The sequence below is a fragment of the Schistocerca nitens genome, chromosome 2 (assembly GCF_023898315.1).
Source record: "Schistocerca nitens isolate TAMUIC-IGC-003100 chromosome 2, iqSchNite1.1, whole genome shotgun sequence".
Taxonomy (NCBI): domain Eukaryota; kingdom Metazoa; phylum Arthropoda; class Insecta; order Orthoptera; family Acrididae; genus Schistocerca; species Schistocerca nitens.
Window position 1 is genome coordinate 1,185,696,940 of NC_064615.1, and position 23,400 is coordinate 1,185,720,339.

Sequence of the window (23,400 nt, forward strand, 5' to 3'; positions counted from 1 at the left end):
TTGAAATTACAGAAAAACTACTGAAATTGCTAGTACTATTGCACTTGCTTATTACAGGACACTGTCCTATATCGACAGTGTCATTTCCGCGCCATCTATCCACTGGTACGCTGTTGATTACCACATTCCGGGCACGGCCAACATCGAAACAGCGATCACATAAATGGCTGCAACGTAAGGAATCAATGTTCTCGGTCTCTTCAAAACGGCACACCTAGACATCTGCTACACCATCACTGTGAAAATTGCGATTAAATATAGAGGACAACTGTTTGGAAATACTCAACAATGCCGCAATTTCTTCCAGTTCCACAGACTGCGGTGTCTTCCGCATTTTTATTACCAAGATAAACCACCTCGCTCTTTTATTTCAACCATCCTGAGTGTTGAGACAGCAACATAGTTTACACCATGTAGTGTCTAGCTTTCTGTAAGCGCTGATGGATCGAAATGTCTTAATCTAGGTTTAGTGGAGAAACCAAAGGTATGGTGTTGTACAAAGCTGTAGTCATACACCACTTAAATGTGTTTCATCAGAAAAACAATGTTGTTGTGGTCTTCAGTCCAGAGACTGATTCGATGCAGCTCTCCGTGCTACTCTATCCTGTGCAAGCTTCTTCATCTCCGAGTAGCTACTGCCTCCTACATTCTTCTGAATCTGCTTAGTGTATTCATCTCTTGGTCTCCCTCTACGATTTTTACCCTCCACGCTGCCCTCCAATACTAAATTGGTGATCCCTTGATGCCTCAGAATGTGTCCTATCAATCGATCCCTTCTTTTAGTCAGGTTGTGCCACAAATTCCTCTTCTCCCCAATTCTATTCAGTACCTCCTCATTAGTTAGGTGACCTACACATCTAATCTTCAACATTCTTCTATAGCACCACATTTCGAAAGCTTCTATTCTCTTCTTGTCTAAACTCTTTATCGTCCATATTTCACTTCCATACATAGCTATACTCCATACAAATACTTTCAGAAAATGTTTCCTGACAGTTAAATCTATACTCGATGTTAACAAATTTCTCTTCTTCAGAAACGCTTTCCCTGCCTTTGCCAGTCTACATTTTATATCCTCTCTACTTCGACCATCATCAGTTATTTCGCCCCCCAATGAGCAAAACTCATCTACCGCTTTAAGTGTCTCATTTCCTGTCTAATTCACTCAGCATCAACTGATTTAATTAGACTACACTCCATTATCCTCGTTATGCTTTTGTTGATTTTCATCTTATATCCTCCTTTCAAGACACTGTCCATTCCTTTCAACTGCTCTTGCAGGTTCTTTGCTGTCTCTGAGAGAATTACGACGTCCTTGGTAAACCTAAAGGTTTTTGTTTCTTCTCCATGGATTTTAATTCCTACTTCAAATTCGTCTTCTATTTCCTTTACTGCTTGCTCAATATACAGACTGAATAACATCGGAGACAGCCTACAACCCTACCTTACTCCCTTCTCAACCACTGCTTCCCTTTCATGCCTCGCGACTCCTATAACTGCCATGTGGTTTCTGTACAAATTGTAAATAGCGTTTTGCTCCCTGTATATTACCCTGCCACCCCAAGAATTTTAAAGTTGTAATTCCAGTCAATATTGTCAAAAGCTTTCTCTAAGTCTATAACTGCTATAAAGGTAGGTTTGCCTTTCTTTAATCTATCTTCTAAGATAAATCAAGGTGTCAGTATTGCCTTGCGTGTTCCAACATTTCTACAGAATCCAAACTGATCTTCCCCAAGGTCAGCTTCTACCATTTTTTACATTCATCGGTAAAGAATTTTGCAACTGTGACTTGTTAAGCTGATAGTTCGGTAATTTTCACACCTGTCAGCACGTGCTTTCGTTGGGATTGGAGTTATTATGTTCTTTTTGAAGTCTGAGGGCATTTCTCCTGTCTCATAAATCTTGCTCACCAGATGGAAGAATTTTGTCAGGACTGGCTCTCCCAAGGGTATCAGTAGTTCTAATGGAATGTTGTCTACTTCTGGGGCCTTTTTTTGACTTAGGTCTTTCAGTGCTGTGTCAGATTTTTCACGCAGTATTATATCTCCCATCTCATCTTCATCTATGTCCTCTTCCAGCACCATTATTGTCCTCAGGTACATCGCTCTTGTATAGACCCTCTATATACTCCTTCCACCTTTTTGCTTTCCCTTCTTTGCTCAGGACTGGTTTTCCATCTGATCTCTAGATATTCATACAGGAGGTTCTCTTTTCTCCAAAGGTCCCTTTAATTTTCCTGTAGGCAGCGTGGAGGGTAAAAATCGTAGGGGGAGACCAAGAGATGAATACACTAAGCAGATTCAGAAGGATGTAGGTTGCAGTAGGTACTGGGAGATGAAGAAGCTTGCGCAGGATAGAGTAGCATGGAGAGCTGCATCAAACCAGTCTCAGGACTGAAGACCACGACAACAAACAACAGGCAGTATCTATCTTACCCCTAATGGTATATGCCTCTACATCTTTACATTAGTCCTCTACCCATCCTTGCTTAGCCATTTTGCACTTCCCGTCGATCTCATTTTTGTGATATTTGTATTCCTTTTCGCCTGCTTCATTTTTATATTTTGTCCCTTCATCAATTCAATATCTCTTCTGTTACTCAAGGATTTCTACTAGCCCTCGTCTTTTTACCTACTTGTTCCTCTACTGTCTTCACTATTCCATATCTGAAAGCTACTCATTCTTCTTCTACTGTATTTCTTTCCCCTGTATTTGTCAGTCTTTTCCTAATGCTCTCTCTGAAGCTCTCTACATCCTCTGGTTCTTTCAGTTTATCCAGGTCCAATCTCCTTAAATTCCTTTTTGAAATTTCTTCAGTTTTAATCTACAGTTCATAACCAATAAACTGTGCTTAGTGTCCACATCTGCCCCTGGAAATGCCTTACAGTTTAAAACATGTTTCCTAATTCTCTGTGTTACCATTATATAATCCATCTGAATCTTCCAGTGCCTCCAGGCCTCTTCCACGTATACAACCTCCTCTCATGATTCTTAAACCAAGTGTTAGCTATGATTAAGTTATGCTTTGTGTAGAATTCTACCAGGCGCCTTCCACTTTCATTCCTGACCCCCAGTCCATATTCACCTACTACTTTTCCTTCTCTTCGTTTCCCTACTATCGATTTTCAGTCCCCCATGACCATTAATTTCTAATTTCGTCTCCCTTAACTATCAGAATAATTTCTTTTATTGCATCATACATTTCTTCAATCTCTTTTTCATCTGCGGAGCTAGTTGGCATATAAACTTGTACTTCTGCGGTAGGCGTGTGCTTTGTGTCTATCTTGGCTACAATAATACTTTCACTACGCTGTTCGTAATATCTTGTTTGATTTTCTAATTATAACCCAGTATTCACCTGATGAGAAGTATTGTTCTTCCTGTCACTGAACTTCACTAATTCCCACTATACCTAGCTTTAACCTATTCATTTCCCTTTCTAAATTTTCTAACCGACCTGCCCGATTAAGGGATCTGACATTCCACGCTCCGATCCGTAGAATGCCAGTTTTCTTTCTCCTGATAACGACGTCCTCTTGAGTAGTCCCCGCCCGGAGATCCGAAGTGGGGAACTATTTTACCTCCAGAATATTTTACCCAAGAGGACGCCACCATCATTTAACCATACAGTAAAGCTGCATGCCATCGGGAAAAATTACGGCTGTAGTTTCCCCTCGCATTCAGCTGTTCGCATTACCAGTACAGTGATGCCGTTTTGGTTAGTGTTACAAGGCCACATCAGTCAATCATCCAGACTGTTGCCCCTGTAACTGCTGAAAAGGCTGCTGCCCCTCTTCAGGAACCACACGTTTGTCTGGCCTCTCAACAGATACCCCTCCGAAGTGGTTGCACCTACGGTACGGCTATCTGTACTGCTGAGGCACGCAAGCCTCCCCACCGACGGCAAGGTCCAGGGAACACGGGGGAAAAAAGAATGTATGAAGCTGCTTATGAAAAAACAACACAGGCGCCCTCTCTTGCGATTGATGGTCTGTGGGATACGGTTCTCCTAGAATATGGGCGATGAAAGTTTTGCACTGGTCTGTGAAAGTGACTTCGATCACTGGCCACCTGCTCCAATGGACCAATACTTGTCTATGTAACAGGCTCGCCACATATGCTCGATGTCAGCACGTAGATGGCATTTGCTTTTGATATTTCAGAGGAGAGGGCTCAGTAATATCTTATGGAGTTCTGTAATGAGTGATGTTAGCGGAATTTTTGTAGTTTGTAGTTTTTCTCTGTCAGATGGTAGAAAAAAACGATGACAGAGTGTGTGTGTGTGGGTGGAAGGCACGAACGTACCCTAAGGGATGCACCTGTACGTAGTTTGGAGACGCATCACAATGCAGTAGCAAAATCATCACCCTTCTTCCAGTTCCCGTACCGTGTGGAGTCTTCCTAATTTTCCCGATAAGGAACACAACCGGGAGAAAGCTTTAAGTGGCGCCGGCCTTACACACTGTACACAGCTGGCAGAGCTGGCTGGCTGGCTGATTTGAGGGAGGGGACCAAACAACGAGTTCGTCAGTCCCATCAGATTAGGGAAGGACGGGGAAGGAAGTCGGCAACGCCCTTTTAAAGGAACCGTCCTGGCATTTGCCTGAAGCGATTTAGGGAAATCACAGAAAACCTAAATCAGGATGAAACTTCCTGGCAGATTGCAACTGTGTGCCGGACCGAGACTCGAACCCGAGTTTTAATCTGCCAGGAAGTTTCATATCTGCGTACACTCCGCTACAGAGTCAAAATTTCACTCTCTAAATGAGGATGGCCAGACACAGGTTTGAACCGTCGTGCTCCGGAATGTGAGTCCAGCGTGCTGACCACTGTCTACCGGCAAATCAGCTATCCAGAGAGTGCAGCGAAGGCCGCTGCCAGCACTTGCCCTCAGCCGACTACCCAACCAGCCAGAACTTTTCTTTGGACCCAACACTCGCAATAGCCTTAAACCAGAAATGTCAATTCGTTCTGGTCCCCGGCTACCTCTGCTGTGCAAACCGAACACGTATTACGACTGCAGCCCCAATCTGGTGACATTCGACGATGAGTGAACTATCCGTCCTCCTGATGGCTGTGGCTGTGGAAATATGAATACCTATCTCTTTCTTACGACTGGACATAACTTTTCATGTATAACCCTTTCATATCCCTTACGCCTATCGATGCGTTGAAATCGCAATTTTCCGCTTCAAATCCATACATTCCTTATAACTGGACATAGTCATTTTCTTTGCACATGTTGGAACACTGGCCACAGTAACTTTACACCCCAACACATATTTTATAAACCTGCCGAACACAGCAAATCTATTATCTTTGCCCTAATAAGTATAATACTTCGCCAATAACACAATGCTGGCAGCAAAAAACAAGGTTGAGCGAAAATTGCGGAATGGATGAACATGTTCTATATGTTGTTCTTGTGAGTGGTACCATTGTGCCTTAGGGAGAGAGAAGTTTTCGCTCGCAGCTGCACCTAGTTCTTAAAGCTGCCTCGATGCGTCGAGACTGCTGCTGCGGCCATTGTCAGATTTCTTTGAAAACTTGTGAGATGAAACTTTCGATGCAACCCTGCGGACAGATTCTACTGCCTCTGCTGACATCGTGTGGATGTCATCTGGGTAAGGATGACAGCCGACGACTGTCGACAGCCAGAAAGCGCGTGCGCACTCTTCTGGCCTACACGGCATTAACGAACCAGGGGGGGAATAAACAGCCCCTCTGTACACGTTCACTGGTCGCAGTGTCGTCTGTTCAGTTACAGAGCGCCTGTAACACACACTGAACAGAAAAATTATGCGGCATTGGACGTTAGAAGGTATAACATTCCTCTAAGCAGCCACTCAAATGAGCTCCTTGTCTGTAATTTTAGCCTCTCGGTCAATAAGCGAGATGTTTACTGAACTAAGTGGTAGATCTCCTAATTCATTATACAACGAGGGCTCTCGAAATTCTGTAAGTGATCGGTAAAGATAACTGCTTAACTGTAGCGTCACCCACTGGTTTCTTGAATACCTCTTCCCATGCAAACAAAAAAAAAAATCCATAAACAAAGCGAACTTCCATTATTCGGATCGAAGAATGTTTTTCCAAGTTTCGTCTGTCGTACTACATTTACGTGTTCGGTCCATCTTCAGTCAGTCGGGACAGAATTTTGATATACTTGACGGCTATCACTTGCTCCAGAGTCTGGTACATGACGCCGTAGTCAAATGAAGTCGAACCCTTTGGTCTATTAACGCGCACTACGTTACTTCTATTCTTGTTTTGGTTCAACTTGCAAGCCTTGCTTCGGTTACTGATTCAACGTAAGTTTCTGTGCATTTACTAAGGAGTTGAGATGATGTGGTGCAAAAGGAAAACGAGGAGTTCCGCGGACACCGTTCGCATCTGCTCCTCGTTTTAGAGATACGGTGATGATGCCCTTTGAAAGCGTAGGTGGTGGACTGTATCACCGAAACCAGTCAAACTTTAATGCACACAGCTGATGTTATGCTATCCATTAGAAGATGGATGTGCGGAATGCTTCTGAACGCGTCACCTTCTACCGTGTCTTCCTTCGCCGTCGGCGTTGTCGTGGTTACCGTGAGACACCGTTATACCAAGAGGAAAGGCGCGTCGATCTTAGAGCATGAGATATGATGACCTTAAGCCACTGACAACACACAACGGTCACGGTAGCACCTGATTCCAGAATAGCTGCAGCACTTAAGATCTACGAACTATCCCCTGTTGACCAGGTCCCCAAAACTTAACTCGTAACGAGATCCCTTCAAAGCAAATTGTCATAACGATCGTCTATAAAGGCTTCGTACAACGAGAAGAAATGTTACAGTTTATGGAATAATAACAGGTACTACCAAACTGTCTTGTCTCTTCTGCTTTATTTAACATAACTTTGTTCACAGTTTCATTTCACATTCACCACTCATTCACCGAAACCCTTTGATGAACAGTTTGGTTACTTGACACCAACAGTCAATGATAATGATACAGCTTTTCTCGTTTTTTGTAAATTGAAGCCCGTTCTCCGTGATATAATAATAAAAAAAAACGGTCTCAATATCGCGTCCCTCGTGAGATGCGAATATACTTATTCCGGAATTTACCGCCCTGTAGGTGTACTCAATTTAATGACCACACTTCACTGTCCGCTATTTTACGTAACTGAATGTCCATTTTTTAGTCTGATTATACACTGTAGCTATTTAAAATTCGCCCCTATATTTTCCACAACGCACAATTAGCACATCGTTACTTGTTTTTTTTTTTTTTTCTTCTAAGAGTAAACGGGAAAAAAAAAGACGCCGTATCATCGGCTTAGTCGATATAAAGCAAAACACCTTAATATGCCCAATTTTACCTCTTCTTATAGGATCGGCTACCTTACTCATTAATTTATTACATATTTTTTCCAATAACGCTAAACAGGTATCGCCGTTATTTTTTTTAATTGTATTCAAAAGCATGTTACTACTATTATGACCGACCAAATCGTAACAAATCGCGCGGCGTGCGTTTTTAACGATAACTTTACACTATTCAAGTTCTGTTATAGCTGTCTTCACTCGTAATGTTACACGGCCCCCCAGACTGTGATGTCTTGAAGAGGGTTCCAGACAGAACAGGCTTTTTTTTTTGTGTACTGTGACAGGAGAGGGTATTTGTTTCGGCGAATACACTCACTCTCAGATTCACTCAACAAGTCAGTACATACATTCTACAATATTTAAGTTGAGTTAATGGGCCTAGACAAAATGGCCTTAACTAAATTCCACATTTGTTTATAGGTTGTCTTAGGAACACTTCGCACTAATCACTTCATTTTCACACCACATTTTTTTTCTTGGATGAAGCCCTCCGTTCTTCAACCGACTGTGCAAGGCAGGGATCACAGCCGGGTTCGACGATTGGCATCCTAGGCCAAAACCCTTATCAGGCCACTTGTTTAACCAGAGAGGATTTGGTCCTTTTTTTCCTCTTAATTCCACTTTTAAATCATCCATCCTCGCTGTTCGGTGAGAGGATAAATCGTATTTCAGCGTTGTCATTGTTGTTGATACCAAGAAGGTATCTCATGGAAATCGTCGGTACATTCTTTAATTTTCTTTGTAAGTTAGTATAAGTACGTATTTATCCATTGGTGCTTTTATTTAGTCCACTGAGTGTAGTCTTGGTATCATTCAGTGTTTCTTGAATCTATATTTTGCTCATTATTGATAATACTTCTTCAGGTCTATGTGAGGGAACAAGCCTTTAATTACATCAGTATCACAATCTGCCAGGAGGTAGCTCCCTTCATGAGGTATTTTCATTATTTTATATGGACCTGTATATAAATATTGCCATTTCTTATTCAGTCTTTTCCTGGTTGATGCTTTTGGGTGATTTCTCAATAAAATTTCTTCCCCTACATCATATGTGACTACTTTCTTCACATTTTTATCAAAACGGGTTTTTCTCAATTGTGCTTGATGCTTCAGGTTTTCGTAGACCTTCTTCACCATATCTTCTTTCTTGGTAATCTTTTGTTCTATCGCAGGTAATTTCTTCATCCATTCTGGCACAATACTTTCACCAAATACTATTTGGTTAGGTGAATAACCTGTCGATAAGTGTGGCAAGTCATTATACACTTTCTCAAATTCATAAATCCAATCGATCCATTTATAATGTTGTTTGGGTATGTACGTCCGTAAAAATCGGTTCAACTCTCGGAAGATTCTTTCAACCGGATTTCCACAAGGGTAAAATCTTGAGATGTAAATGTGCTGGATTCCTTGTTCTTTCATAGTGTCTCTCCATACTTTGCTTGTATAATAAGCAGCGTTGTCTGTCAAGATCATTATAGGTTTGCCAAGCTCAGTTATATAGTTGTTGATAAATTTGCGTAACATGGGTCGAACGTGGAGATTTTTCAAAGGATATAATTTCACATATTTTGAAAAGAGATCATAGAAAGCCAATACATATTTGAACCGTCCACGTGTCACGGGACATGGCCCACAGACATCACATGACACCAACATTAAAGGTTGTTGTGGGATGATAGGATGTAATTCTATCTTCCGACAATAGTTTATGGGTTTCGCCTTCTGACATATTTTGCACTTCTTAATAATATTTGTAGCTATACGTCCCAAATTTGGATGATAGCAGTATTGTGCTATTTTGGCTGTACATTTAGCGGAACCAAAATGACCCCAATTCAAGTGAGTGTACCATACTAGTGATTCTAAATATTTATTTGGAACACAAAGTTTCCAAACATCTTCTTCATCCTTCCTCCGATACAATATTCCGGATTTTAATTGATACTGTTCTTGAGAGTGAGTTAGCGTTTTGCTTTCAACAGCATGCCTAATGGCTTTCCACAACTTATCATCTTCTTGCAGTTGTGGAAGACTTCGAGATAGCTGTGAAATCTGCCTCTCACAATATTGCCTTGATAAATTCATGACTTTAAAGTCAATAGTCCGTTCTTCACACTCGTTGTTATTCTTTCTTTTCGGTAGTCTTGAAAGAGCATCAGCTATGATGTTGTCTTTCCCTCTGATGTATTTGAGCGTAATATCATATTCTTGCAGTAGCAAGGCCCACCGGGTTAAACGTGAATGGAACATCCTTCCTGTTAAAATAAAAGATAAAGCTTTGTGGTCGCAGAATACAATGATCTTCTTTCCATATACAAAATAGCGAAACTTCCTAAGGGACCAGACCACGGCCAGTACTTCCAATTCAGTAGTACAATATGCACGTTCACAGCTAGAGAGTGTTCTGCTGGCAAACCCAATTATTTTGATGGTACTGATATCTTCTGGATTGTCCATCTGGAAAAGAGTGGCGCCCAATCCTGTTTCAGAAGCATCCGCAGCAATATAAAAATCTTGATCAAGTCTCGGATGATGTAGCAGTGGAGCATTAGTCAAAGCATTGCGGATGTTATCAAAAGCTTGCGTGCATTCGGAATTCCACTCCCACATGACATTTTTTCTTAACAGCCGTAACAAACAGTCTTGGCTTCCTAACTGATTGGGTAAAAATCGTCGAAAAAATGAAACTAAGCCGATAAATGACTTTAATTCCGTTCTATTCTTTGGATAAGCACATCTGTTAATCGCATCCATCTTTTTAGGATTTGGTTTTATCCCTTCAGGAGTGATTATATGTCCAAGAAATTTCAATTGGTTATGAGCAAACTTGGATTTTCTCAAATTTACAGTAACTCCGTATTCCAAAAATTTCGCAAAAACTCTTCTTAATAAGTCCAAATGTTCCTCCCAAGTTTCAGAAGCAATTAGCAAATCATCCACATATAAAGTAACTTCATTCAAAAGGTCTCTGCCCAGTACGGTATCTAAGGCCGATATGAAAACACCACCGCTTATTTTCAACCCAAATGGCATGACAGTAAACTGGTAACTTCGGCCCAGAAAAACGAATGCAGTATATTTTCTAGATTCTTTAGATATTCTAGTTTGCCAATATGAACTACGCATATCCAAAGAAGTTAAGAAGCGGGCACCATAAAACTTTTGTACTAACTCTTCTAGGTTCTCTGGTCGCGTTTGCACAGGTATAATGATCTTATTGATCTCTCTGGCATCCAACACCAATCTGATGTCACCATTGGGTTTAATTACCGCCACAAGAGGGTTACAATATTCAGAATCTGAGGGCTCAATAATACCCCATTCTAACATTTTATTGATTTCCTTTCTGACTACTTCTTTCTTTGTCCATGGGATACAATAGGAAGTACGACAAAAGGGTTTATGTGCATACGTCTTTATATGGTATTCAAAGTCTTTTATTATACCCGGACGTTTACTAAAAATTGACTGATATGCTTCCAACAAGTAGTACAGTTCATCCCTTTGGATAACAGATAAATATTCTGATTCTAACACCTTTTCCTGCAATGACATTTTATCAATCATTTCTTCAGAACATTCAATAAGGCATATATCATACACATTTTCATCATCAATACTGACATATTTTGCCATTAGATTCATACACAACTGATTTGGAATTACTCGGCCCTTTCTCAGGGTGGTTGTCAAAACGTTACCATTGGAATTAAATATACATTCACCTTTCTCTAAATTAATGATTGCACCGGTCTCACATAAAAAATCCAAACCCCACATACATGGTACTGTCATTTTAGGAACAACCAGGAATGTACTTTCTATTTGAGCCCCCTGTATTGTAACGTCAACACGTACCTGTTTCACAACTTTTTGCATTTTTGCGCTGAACGCGCCAGACACGGTACATCCTGTGATAGGAAAAGTGGGCATTTTTACCCCTCGGCTTATCTGTTTTAAACAGTCCAACGTCATGACACTAATAGTTGCTCCAGTATCAATTAATATTTCAACATCAACATTATTTATACTTGTTGGAATTATTGCCTGTAAAATTTGTCCGCATTTATTAGAAACTTCAGGTTTTTCTTCAATTAACTCATTCCTTATATCCTGATCATTGTTGTACCTTAATACTCTCACTTCAAATTGATGCCTGCCTTCCTTCTCCTTTCCAGTCATCCTAGGAAGGCATTTGGTGACTGGTATTAGTTTAATCTATCTCGTTGAGTCATCGGTGGGGGTTCATGAACTTCCACAATCCGTACAGTATGATCCGAGTTATGGTATTCACCCCGTCGCACACTGGAGGCTCCTTCGCCCATTGGTATAACTCCTTGTGCTGGATGAGGACTTGAGGCATTTGTTCCATCCTGCCGATGAACATTATGCTTCGAATTATCTTCCCAAGGTCGAATGCTATTGGGTTCATCACTTGGGTACCTGTTACTCTTATTAATATCACTACTATGCACATTCGCGTCACCATATCGAGGTTTACCTCTAGCACAGTAAGTATCTCTTCTATATTTATTATAATCATTGTTTTTATTGCAACCATAGGATGAAGATTGTCCACGCTCCTGTGATGCGGGTTTGACCTGGTTTTCGGTATTATTATTATCATACGTTAAATTATTATTATAATTACTCGTATTACTATGAGTGTGAGTCGACATTTGATTACTACTCATTTGTCTTGCGTCTTCCATAATCATATCTATAGAGTCAATCACTGACAAGAATTGTTCTACATCGTGGTCAGGAACATTTATTAACTTTTCACGTATATTTATGGGCAACCTTCCCTTCAAAATTCTGATCACTTCCTTGTGAGAAATTGGATCACTCCAATAACGTGTCTTATTTATGTACTTTTCAAAATATTGCCTTAAAGTACTCCTTTTACTGTTAAAATACTCAGGTTGGTAAACCTCTTTTCTTAATTTCTCTTGTTTACTCGACGACCAGTATTTAGCCAAAAAAAGTTGTTCAAACTCAGCGCAAGTATGGCAACTTTCACTTACTTCGGCGGCCCATAATGCGGCTTCTCCGGTAATTTTGGATACTATAAATTGAAGTCGGTCGTGTTCTGACCAGCTACGCGGAAATATTCTTTTGAAATTATTGATAAAGATTTTCGGATGCAGGTTGTTCTTTTCAGTGGAGAATGTTGGGAATTGTCTACTTTTAAAAATGCTGTTCTCCACCTTTAAAGAAGACAAATATCCTCGCTGACCAAAAGAATCATCATCTTTACCAACCGAATCATCAACTTCCCAATGCAAATTTTCACCACAATTGTACTTCGTATTATCACATGTTCGGTTGTTTTTCAACCTATTCTCCGAACGTTCGTCCTCTGTCAACAAATTTTGTGATGACTTTCGTTCTAACTCCGCCAATTTATGATTGGTTTCCTTTTGCCATTTAGGTAACTCATCAACTATTTTGTCTTTTATTTTCTGAAATTCGCTAGTGAAGAGCTTAATTAATTCATCATTTCTACTTAGGTACTCATTGATATTTTCATTTGGCTGGGATCCAATAGTAGTCTTAACCTTGTCTACAATTTCATTTCCTTTTATTTCTATCCATTCAGATAGATCTTCGTCAAGTCTTTTAGTTTGATCTACTAAATACTTGTCAATCCCCTTACGAGCATCAGACTCAAATTCGACTATTTGTTTCGAAAGCTCTTCTATCTGTGCGCTAGCATTGAAACAGCTGCTTTCACACTTAACCATCCTATTGGACAGGCCATCATAACTCTTCGAAACTACCTGATATTTCTTTTCTACGTCATGAAGTTTTCCCATTAAATTATTATATTGCCTTTCTAAGGTGTTAGAAAACTCTACATCTAGTTCTCCAAATTTCGCATTTAATTGAGTCTCCCAGTCCGTCTTTAATTCTTTCTTAGTATTTTCTAGTTTATAATCAAAGGTGTTCAGTTTGCTTTCCAAAGAATCCATTTTAACTTCTAATGAGCCAAATTTGGCCTCAAATTTTTCATTTAACTTCTGATTGTCCTCTTTTAATTGCTTATTATCTCTTTCTAGTGAACCAAATCTTCCATTCATTACACCCATTTGAGTATTTATTGATACCAGCATATCAAATATTTTTTGATTAATATTTCCATTTTGAGGTTCAACTTGCTGATCTACTTCCGAAACCTCAAGATCTGTATGTTCTCCCACGCTGCTTACCTTACTTATCATTGTATTTGAATCTCCTGACGGCTCTAAATCAATAACTATATTATTATCTGTACATGTCTCCTGTCCCACATTGAGCTCATGGGATGCATCATCCCTATCCTCTTCACTTTCCTCTCTTTCTCTACTCATTACTCTACTCAACTGCACATTATCATGTATTCTTTTCGTTCGTTTTGACATGATTATAAGACATACACTTATTTTCACTTTGTATTTATATATATATTTATCTACCGAAATCACAAGTCTCAACTTCCTTTTTTTTTTATAATTATACAGTTATTTTAATCATACCTGGTAGTATCGCTCACTTTTAGCGATTATTGAAGAATACCTCTTTCATTGGACAGACTCACTGGCTGCTACAATATTTTCCAACTCTAGGGTTCGTGAATCCGGATGACACTCGACTCGATGCAGCAATCCTCCTCGATCGAGCCGCACGTTGTGGCGCCACTTCTACCGTGTCTTCCTTCGCCGTCGGCGTTGTCGTGGTTACCGTGAGACACCGTTATACCAAGAGGAAAGGCGCGTCGATCTTAGAGCATGAGATATGATGACCTTAAGCCACTGACAACACACAACGGTCACGGTAGCACCTGATTCCAGAATAGCTGCAGCACTTAAGATCTACGAACTATCCCCTGTTGACCAGGTCCCCAAAACTTAACTCGTAACGAGATCCCTTCAAAGCAAATTGTCATAACGATCGTCTATAAAGGCTTCGTACAACGAGAAGAAATGTTACAGTTTATGGAATAATAACAGGTACTACCAAACTGTCTTGTCTCTTCTGCTTTATTTAACATAACTTTGTTCACAGTTTCATTTCACATTCACCACTCATTCACCGAAACCCTTTGATGAACAGTTTGGTTACTTGACACCAACAGTCAATGATAATGATACAGCTTTTCTCGTTTTTTGTAAATTGAAGCCCGTTCTCCGTGATATAATAATAAAAAAAAACGGTCTCAATATCGCGTCCCTCGTGAGATGCGAATATACTTATTCCGGAATTTACCGCCCTGTAGGTGTACTCAATTTAATGACCACACTTCACTGTCCGCTATTTTACGTAACTGAATGTCCATTTTTTAGTCTGATTATACACTGTAGCTATTTAAAATTCGCCCCTATATTTTCCACAACGCACAATTAGCACATCGTTACTTGTTTTTTTTTTTTTTTTCTTCTAAGAGTAAACGGGAAAAAAAAAGACGCCGTATCATCGGCTTAGTCGATATAAAGCAAAACACCTTAATATGCCCAATTTTACCTCTTCTTATAGGATCGGCTACCTTACTCATTAATTTATTACATATTTTTTCCAATAACGCTAAACAGGTATCGCCGTTATTTTTTTTAATTGTATTCAAAAGCATGTTACTACTATTATGACCGACCAAATCGTAACAAATCGCGCGGCGTGCGTTTTTAACGATAACTTTACACTATTCAAGTTCTGTTATAGCTGTCTTCACTCGTAATGTTACAACCTCTCCACTGGAAACCTGTATTCCAGAGCGAACTTGTGATTCACAGTAATGTCGGCTGAACCTCTGTAGCCCAGTTCTCTGAACTGCTGCGTACACAAGATGCGTCTGTCGAACATCCACTGTTTCTTACTGCTTCTGTGCGAGTGACACGTATATCTACTATCTGGATGCAGACTGAAAGGTAAGCTTATGCTTTTGCTCGCTTTTAGTACTTCCAGAAAATCTGTGAAAGGAGAAGTTGGAATATACTTTGCGTTAGAAGATTTACCACGCTGGTCTACTTTGCTAAAATCAATGTGTCAGTGAACTTCACAGAATCCACTAGTTGCCTTAAGTTTGTGACGTATTCCCGAGAATTTGCATGTAATCGAAGGCGCAGTTACGAACCAAAGTATTCTCAATCAGTAGCATTTATGCTACTCCGTAGGGTACGGCAGCTGGAACTCTCTAAGAAACTGTCGTGTCACGTGACACTGCCGATGTGTGCCTCGCCATAGGGCAGGTATACCACGTTAGCGCCGCCTGCGAAGACTCTTATCTAGTCAGGCTGGTGTTCAATATGTACAGCACCTGTTACTGCTCTTTTACACCTTGAGTGGCCACAGGTAGCAGACGGATACACTAGCTTCATCTTAGACGCTTGCTCTGGCGAGGTCCAGTGAGAGTAAGACGTAAACGCCTGTTTGTGGCAACCCAGTTGCATTATCCGATGCGCGGTTTGCATAACGGCAACGAGCGATCTCAGTTAGACTGCAGTGTGTGGGAGGCGTGATAACAGTACCAGACTCTGAGAACGGTACTCGATTTGCATCTGAGAACAGTACTCGTTTCGCATCTATCGTACGTCACGTGTGTCTATATGTAGGTAACCCATTTGCCTGCACAGACGTGCAGTTTGGGTAAACCGGAGAAGAAAATGCTATATACTTAAGTGCTCGGGAGCAGAAAATGCTATGTTATCATACTTAAGTGCTTGGTAGATGCAGTAACAGCTCGTATCATCCTGAAAGATGAGTAGTTCATCTCGTATGCGATATGTGAAATGTAGGGAGGAACGTAGCCTCCTCATTTTTGTAGGATTCACACAGAACCGTGGCACTTAAAGATGACGTCTTGGAGCACTGCCTCTTTCTTATTGACGTCACATGTTGATCGATCGAAATGTGTTATATTTTAACAGGTGGAAATAAAAAGGCACAGCTTCTTTTCTATAAAATATTTTACTGATAATTTTGTACTCCAGAAACAAGGAGGGGTGACGAAGACAGCCCATTTATAGGGTTGGGCAGCAACAGACTGCCCTTCATTGCGGGTCAGCAACGTCATCTGCCACCCCGAGGAGTCAGCGATCTTCAGCAGCACTCGGGGAAGTGAAGAACTAGCGAAGGACTGGCCGATCGGTCCCAGGCCTTTAAGCACGGAGTCAACGGTATTCGCATTAACCGTTCTGTATTCGCGTTACACGAATACGGTTTAATGCGAATACCGTCAGACTCCGTGCTATAAGCAGGGGCTGCCACCTCCTCGGTCAGCAGCATCGACGGCGATCCTCCTACCGCAGCATCGGACGGAGCGGAAGCCTGTGTTAGCATCGGAGGGAAACCTCGGCCAGAGCGTGGGGAGAGGCCCTGTGTTAGCTGCAGCAAGGGTCGACAAACTAAAATGGCCGACACCGTACCACAGCTAAAGGACCACACCCACGCTCCAGCTCCGGAAATCCCTCCTCTGCTGAGGCTACGACTCCATCCTCTGCCACGCCAAGGGGGCACACCACCTCATACTGCAAGTCGGGAAAACCGACTGTCTTCGCTTCGACACGGGACAGAAATAAATACGTCCCGGTCGCAGCTAGGACGGGCTTTCCCGGGGCCATAGCAGGATAAGGAGGCAAACCCTCTACAGCTACAGCTTCGGAGAGAACCGTCTGTCACCGCTTCGGCGCGAGACAAGCAAATCTGCCGCATAGCGCGGAGACTTGCCCGCCTCGGCCTCAGCTCGGACGGTCTGTCCTCGGCTGTAGCAGCGGAGGAGCCGTAGACTGCTTCTGATCGGGAGGGAGCAGCCGGTGCTCGGTCTGAGACGGTCGGACAGCTGCTTCGGTGCTCCGACTCTGCCCGAGTGCACGTGGACCGCGTCCTCTCAGGGAGGCCTCTCCTCCCAGCCAGCGTTGCCTGCAGCTCCAGCCCTCGAGGTGGCCGCGCCGTCTGCGAGCGCGCGCCTCCACACCGACAGCGTCTGCAATCACCAGAAACGCGCCGCTCATCTAACACTGCTGCTACGTAGGTCAGGGCATCAGTCGCACTTTCCCCAGCCCCTCTGTGAGACAGCAGTGAACGCTACTCACCCGCTACGACGGTCGACGCCCGCCTGCAGCCAATGCGTCGCCTCAGCCAGCCGGTGAGACGCCGGTGTCCGAGGGTCCTCGTAGGCGGAGACCGCACGGAGTGGCGGCAGGCGTCCACTGCTGGACGGAGGCTGTTGCGCCGCAGGAGGCGCAGCCGGGCGACGGCTGGGTGCAGCGGCGGCGCCGGCTGTGCTGGAGAAAGGTGCGGTGCGCGGGCGAGTCCCCACAAGAGGGGCCAGGAAGTGCGGGCCCTCCCCACGCCCCGCGGCCCTCCTGTCCACTGGATTCTGTCGCCCGGCAACTGAGGCGCTCCTACTCTTATAGCCGCTCGACAATGCGGGACGCCGTTACCGGGGAAATGCCTACTGACATCTCGTTCCACCCATTGTCTCTAACAGTTTCGTGCACAAAATTCGCTGTTGTACAATCATCGGCATTCGACGGAGCGGAAAAGTGTACGGACCACCCTCCACCCTCTCCAACCTGCCTGCCTGTACTTTGAATCGTGAGGTTAAAGCATTGATACCTCCTCTACACAGCCGTCACACAGCTACCCAAACATTGCCTCTCACCTCAATTTTCGCGTATTATGAGTCTTCTCGGAAGGGAAATTCCCTTCTATGGGGATCAATACGAGTTCCACAAAAAAAATTCGCTCACTCCGTCCACCAGATCGGAAGAGTGACAGACAGAAGGGCCCAGGTTGTTGCCGTGTTCTTTGACTTTCGCGGAACACTCGATACGGTTGCGCGCTGACGCTCGGTGAAAAAAATATTAGCTTAGCGATTGTCAGTGGAGTGGACTTGAAATCATGAACAAGGTAGAATCTAGCACGTCGTTCGTAAGTAGACAGGACTCACGGGTGCAAAAATTACTTCGAAAGTGCTTAAGCGAGGGTTACAGGGCCTAAATGAGCAAGTGAGTATGTTGACGACGTTTGTGAATGATACTGTGAAGTAACAGGAACGTTGCAATGCAAGACCAATGCATTAAAATGCGGGAAGCCATCACACTGATTAGTAGTTGGCCATGAACGTGAATAAACGTGGCGTGAGTGAGTATAGCTGCGCTCGACAGCAAGGCTGGTTTGGGCCGCACCCTGCCCTGCTGGACACACGGCCCCACAGAGCCGCTGTGTCTCCGCCCCCCTCACACGGCCAGCTACAGGGGGCCGTACAGTTTAACGTGGGCTCCGAACCGCGGCGCACTGCCACCGTTTTCCCAGTCGTACATCAGTGCAAGACACGAAAGAAACGGTAGTCAACGCGAAAACTTTCAGAGCCAATAGCGTATTGAATCTCAGACCTTCTGATTTATGCCCTGTCGCTTTATTTCTGAGTTACCTGAACAGGTATCACTCATAAACAGGCGGAAAGACCGACACCTGAATCCATTACGAAATGGATCGCTCTTCTCTGAAGTTTTGCTACCCCGTCTGTAACCTACTCATACGGCTTCTCCAGTAAAAACGACGAGTGAGCTCTCTTTTCTGGGAAATTTAGGAGACCTTCGCTGCCCAGTGTTTTCTGGTTTTTATAGGCGAACAGAGCCCGCTGTGTTCCACACAAGAGGTGATTACAGAAACGAAGTCTATTTGTACGCAAAAAGTGTCACCATTCCCTAGCACAGTGTACACACCGAAGCCCTACAAGAAGGTGACGTCAGTGAGACGTTTTGTAGTTGTGCAGCCTCCTCAGAAACTGGAGCGACCTCGGGCTGACCAGTGGCGCGCTGCGTCCCACGGTAGGCTGAGGCTGTAGGAGGGGCCACCCGCTGCCCCACGTCTTCCATACAGAGGACAGCGGGCTCCCCACCACGTCCTCAAGGCTTCTCTCTGTCTGGCGGTGTGAGCTATCTCTCGCTTCTACGCTCACTTACGTCTATACCTGCGTCCGCGCTATGCTCCAACGTGTCATCTTCTACGGTGAAGCAGTTTTGGATGAAAGTATTTCCATTTTCGGCTTTAATTTTATCTTGTTCCGTCCCGCTGCCATAATGATTCACGAGCATTCGGACAGAAGACTTTATTTCAGTACCAACGTAGGACTAAAACTGTGCAGGTTCTTTTTGACAACTCTGCTGGTAATACAGCACATCCGCCTTTATTGAGTCCTTATCGGATAGCTTGTAATATCTCTTTACATACGATGACTTATTCTGATACAATTCTACCCTTAAATGACGTTTACTAATTTTCTATCTTCATACTCGCAGAATCCATGCGAAAAGTAGTTCATACAATAGCTATGCCATGAGCGCATAAGTATTCTTTGTAGTACTCTCTCTGGTGGTTGTTAGAAAAAAAAGAGAGGGGGCTTCCGGGATTGTCTTCGTGCCGATTAGCCTGAACTTGGTTTGAAGAACTGTAATCTGATTATTGAGATTTGTGACAGAAGATAACGGATACGAAATTGTACGATTAAAAGTGAAATACAAATATATGGCTCCTTCACACAAAAGGTGTGTATTCGACTTTTGAGAATTAATGATATTCATCGATATATTGCGTAGTTGTTAATCAGAAGGGAACTTCCGAAAGACTGGATACGAACCTGCATTTAATAATCCAAGAGCTCCATTATTTCTTCGGAAGGTTAAACTTCATCAAAGCCAAATATCCGCTTGATCTGAGGTTTCCCGACTGATTATACAACGCTCCCAAAATTACGAGGCATTTTATTTGTACAGATTAGCGGACTGCCGCAAAGCACGAGCCTGCAGAGAAGAAGAATCATCGTCTGATTTCATTTTAACAAGTAAAATTTCAGAATCATTTTGAGTGACTGAGCTATGACGGTGTTTCCTATCATGAATGATTGATTGCTCGAGCGAATTGAGAGCTACATAATTACGTAGATACGAGGAGGAAAAATTACAATGGCGACCGAGACAGGACGAATTGCCGTATTTGGTCGAGCTTTCGTCTACCGACAAGAGTTCGGCTTTCTTTTGTGACGGTTTGCCCGCCCATATTTGTGTGTGCCGCGCTACCGACTGTACGAAACAAGTCCGCATACCGCGTCCACGTCGGGGAGAGGCGGCCACACAGAGGCGTGGACAGGTTCGGCTCACGTAGCGAAGGCGAGGATCGTGTCGGCCTCGGCAGTGGAGCGCACTCTCAGCGAGGCTGCGGTTTGCCGACAGTGGAGCCGCTTTTGAAAGCCACGAGTCGGGGCTGTTGGACGGCGGTGCTTGTCTTGAGTGGGACGCTGCAACATCTGTAGCTGTGGGCTGAGATACGTCGGGAACGTTGTTTCTTGACCAGCAGTGAAGTTACATTTTCTATGTGGTTGGTCGTGTCGGTTTGACTTGCCACCTGTACTCTGAGCTTAATTAATCATTTTCTTTGCAAGATACATGAGACTCTACAGTCATTTAGACATCGTGCTTACACTGTTTTGTATCTTCAAGGTGAATTGCTAGCGCGTGATTTTAGTTTAACTACGGATGCCTCCCTGGATCGTACTGTAAAGTGAACGTGTTATTGGCTGGTATGGAATGCCTGTGGCCGAAAGGGTTGTATGGCCAGTAAGGAAAACTTCTAGGACAAAGTTACCTGAACTACAATATGTTTTAGTTAGTAAATTATTAATTTAACTCAAGCTATTAAAGTGTCAAAGTAGTTTTGTGTATCGCAAGTTGCTTCTTGTGATGGTTAACATTAATATTGTGTGATATTAGCAAGAGTTCTTTTGCAGATTTCATCTAAGCATATTTTGGTCTGTCTTTGGTTAAGACTTGCACCAATTGGGCTTCGCACTGTGCGAGGTTGCAGTCTGTTTAGGCGGGCTATGTAGAGCCCGTGTCTGACACGCACAATGATTTGTAAGTCAAAACTCGTGTCAAAGTATCTTAAAGTATTAGGATTTGGAATCTCTCTCTTAGTAAGGTTTTTATTGTTTCTTTTCCAAATAATTCTTTGTTAAAGATGTTTTACTAGTCAAAATGGCACCGTTCTATCAATATAGTATCCAAAAGCAATTTTGACTTTATTAACAGTTTTTATGCGTAATAAATGTATTACAGTAACGTGATGTTCTTAAATAAATGTGTAGTATGAGTGCAACCTATTCGTGATGTGGCTCACCCCACCACGATATCCTTATGTCCCTTCGAGTTTTCTTTTAATTTCAAGTTGACTCAATGCAAAGGTAAAAATTCTGAATCTGCTACACTTTATAGTAGCTTCGCAATAGTTTAGTTGCAGTATGAGTGGTGTGCTCATTCCTCTCCCTCACACATGGCAGCTCTATGTGTGGCCTACAGTACGTCGGCAGCCTTCTTCCGTATTCTCGTCAAAACAGCTGACTGCTGGCTCTGATCCACGTTCAGCTACTTCCTTATCATCCTTCTGTCGCACTTGTTAACCGTAAAACCTTTACTCTCTTAGTGAAGCCCTTGAGGTCACGCAGTCTATCAATAAACTTACGCTGCAGACGTTAAGGATGTTTTCTGACCAGTCGTGCTATGCATGTGAGAGATTTGGACTACCCGCAACAAGACTTCCCTAAACGCCGCTTTACTTTTCAGCGTAAATTTTTACAAAGTATATCGATTTAACTGACTGTCTGATCAAAACCATCCGGACGCTGTTCCGTAATGCGGAACTGACGGTCTAGAAGTCACGAGAGAGAGAGACCACCCAGTACACACGGAGGCGGGGAGTATTCTGTTGTCAGAACAGAAGCAGGAATAGCAGATTGGGTCGGTCAGGAAAGCTCAGAGTCTTCGAACGTGGACCAGTCACTGGATGTCACCTGAATAACAAGGTCTGTCAGAGACATTGCAGTCCTTCTAAAGCTGCCCAAGTCTGCTGCAGGAGATGTGTGGTTGTGAAGTGGCAACGATAAGGAACAAACTGAGCTGACGCAAGACCATTCTGACTTAATGTACTGACGTACTCTGGAAGCTTAAGCTATGACCTTTTCAGCACTTCCCTGAATTTGTACTAGAACTGACGCTATTCCAAAACCACTTGGGTTGGTGTGGAGTTCTGTCTCGATGTTTTCGTATACAGTAGTAGAGTTGAAGGAAATGTTAGCGCCTCCATAAGCACAAGGAAAGATCTTTCTTGGACCTCGTTTCAGGAAAACGTGGAGTCTGCATGCACAGTTCTTGCAAGAGAAGTGTCTTGGTAAAGAAGTCCTTAACTTTCTGAGAAAATTTCTCAGATCACACGTGTGCCAAGTAGTTAGAAAATTTGTGACTGCTCTTATTTTCTGACTCCATCGATATTCACTAGGTGTCCCCAGATTTTCATTTCTTGGCCGACGAAGAGGAATTTTTTACGTTGAGTCCGAAGTCTGAAAACACTCCAACACAGTTATTAGGCAGCTCGGATATTCGCAGAATATCTGTGAAACAATAACAGTATCAAGCAGGTAGCAGAAACATATCTTCCATTTAAGGTGTCGAAGCAGGTGGCTGAAGTGTTACACATCCAAACGACATCATCTTAACTCATAGAGGCCTCCAGGTGTTATGTAAAACACATTTCTCCTTTCAAGCAGTCCAGGTGTCACCAGTATGTGGCAATGGGTGCACATCCTTCTTTGTGGTTTTGTCCAGTCATCAGTAGTCGGCACAGAAACTACTTCTCCACAAGAAGCAAGGAAGAGGACCAAGGATTTTCTGAATGTTCAGTGATGTCATAATAACACCGTCTCCTCCACCTCCTTTCAGATTATGTGTCGTTGAGCCAGCGACTTGCCATATGAGCGCTAACTAATTGGCGGATGAGCCAGAGTGATGATATGGTGTTTCAACATGAGGTTCTTGGTCTGTCTCTCCTCTTGATTTGTTGTCCGAAAATTGGGGCACAATGGCTGTGACTCACCAACGTGTTTTCTCGGTCAGGCCAGATCCTGTTTGTAGTTCGATAGTAGTTTTCTCCCTTGTATTGTCTCTAATGGTGGCAAAGAACGCTTCTTCATTGATGACACTACGTTGCACTTTCT

General features: G+C 42.9%; 1 protein-coding gene across 1 annotated transcript in view; it reads right to left on the reverse strand.

Moving 5' to 3' along the window:
• Nucleotides 1–19,234, reverse strand: part of LOC126235649 (dapper homolog 3-like) — a 29,552-nt gene extending 10,318 nt beyond the window's left edge. The window contains exons 1-3 of the mRNA XM_049944364.1: nucleotides 19,082–19,234; nucleotides 17,444–17,730; nucleotides 17,079–17,334 (exon numbers count right to left, since the gene is read on the reverse strand). Coding sequence (XP_049800321.1) covers nucleotides 17,079–17,334; nucleotides 17,444–17,730; nucleotides 19,082–19,234 — 696 coding nt within the window. The remainder of the gene's footprint in view (nucleotides 1–17,078; nucleotides 17,335–17,443; nucleotides 17,731–19,081) is intronic.
• Between the last annotated feature and the right edge of the window lie 4,166 nt (nucleotides 19,235–23,400).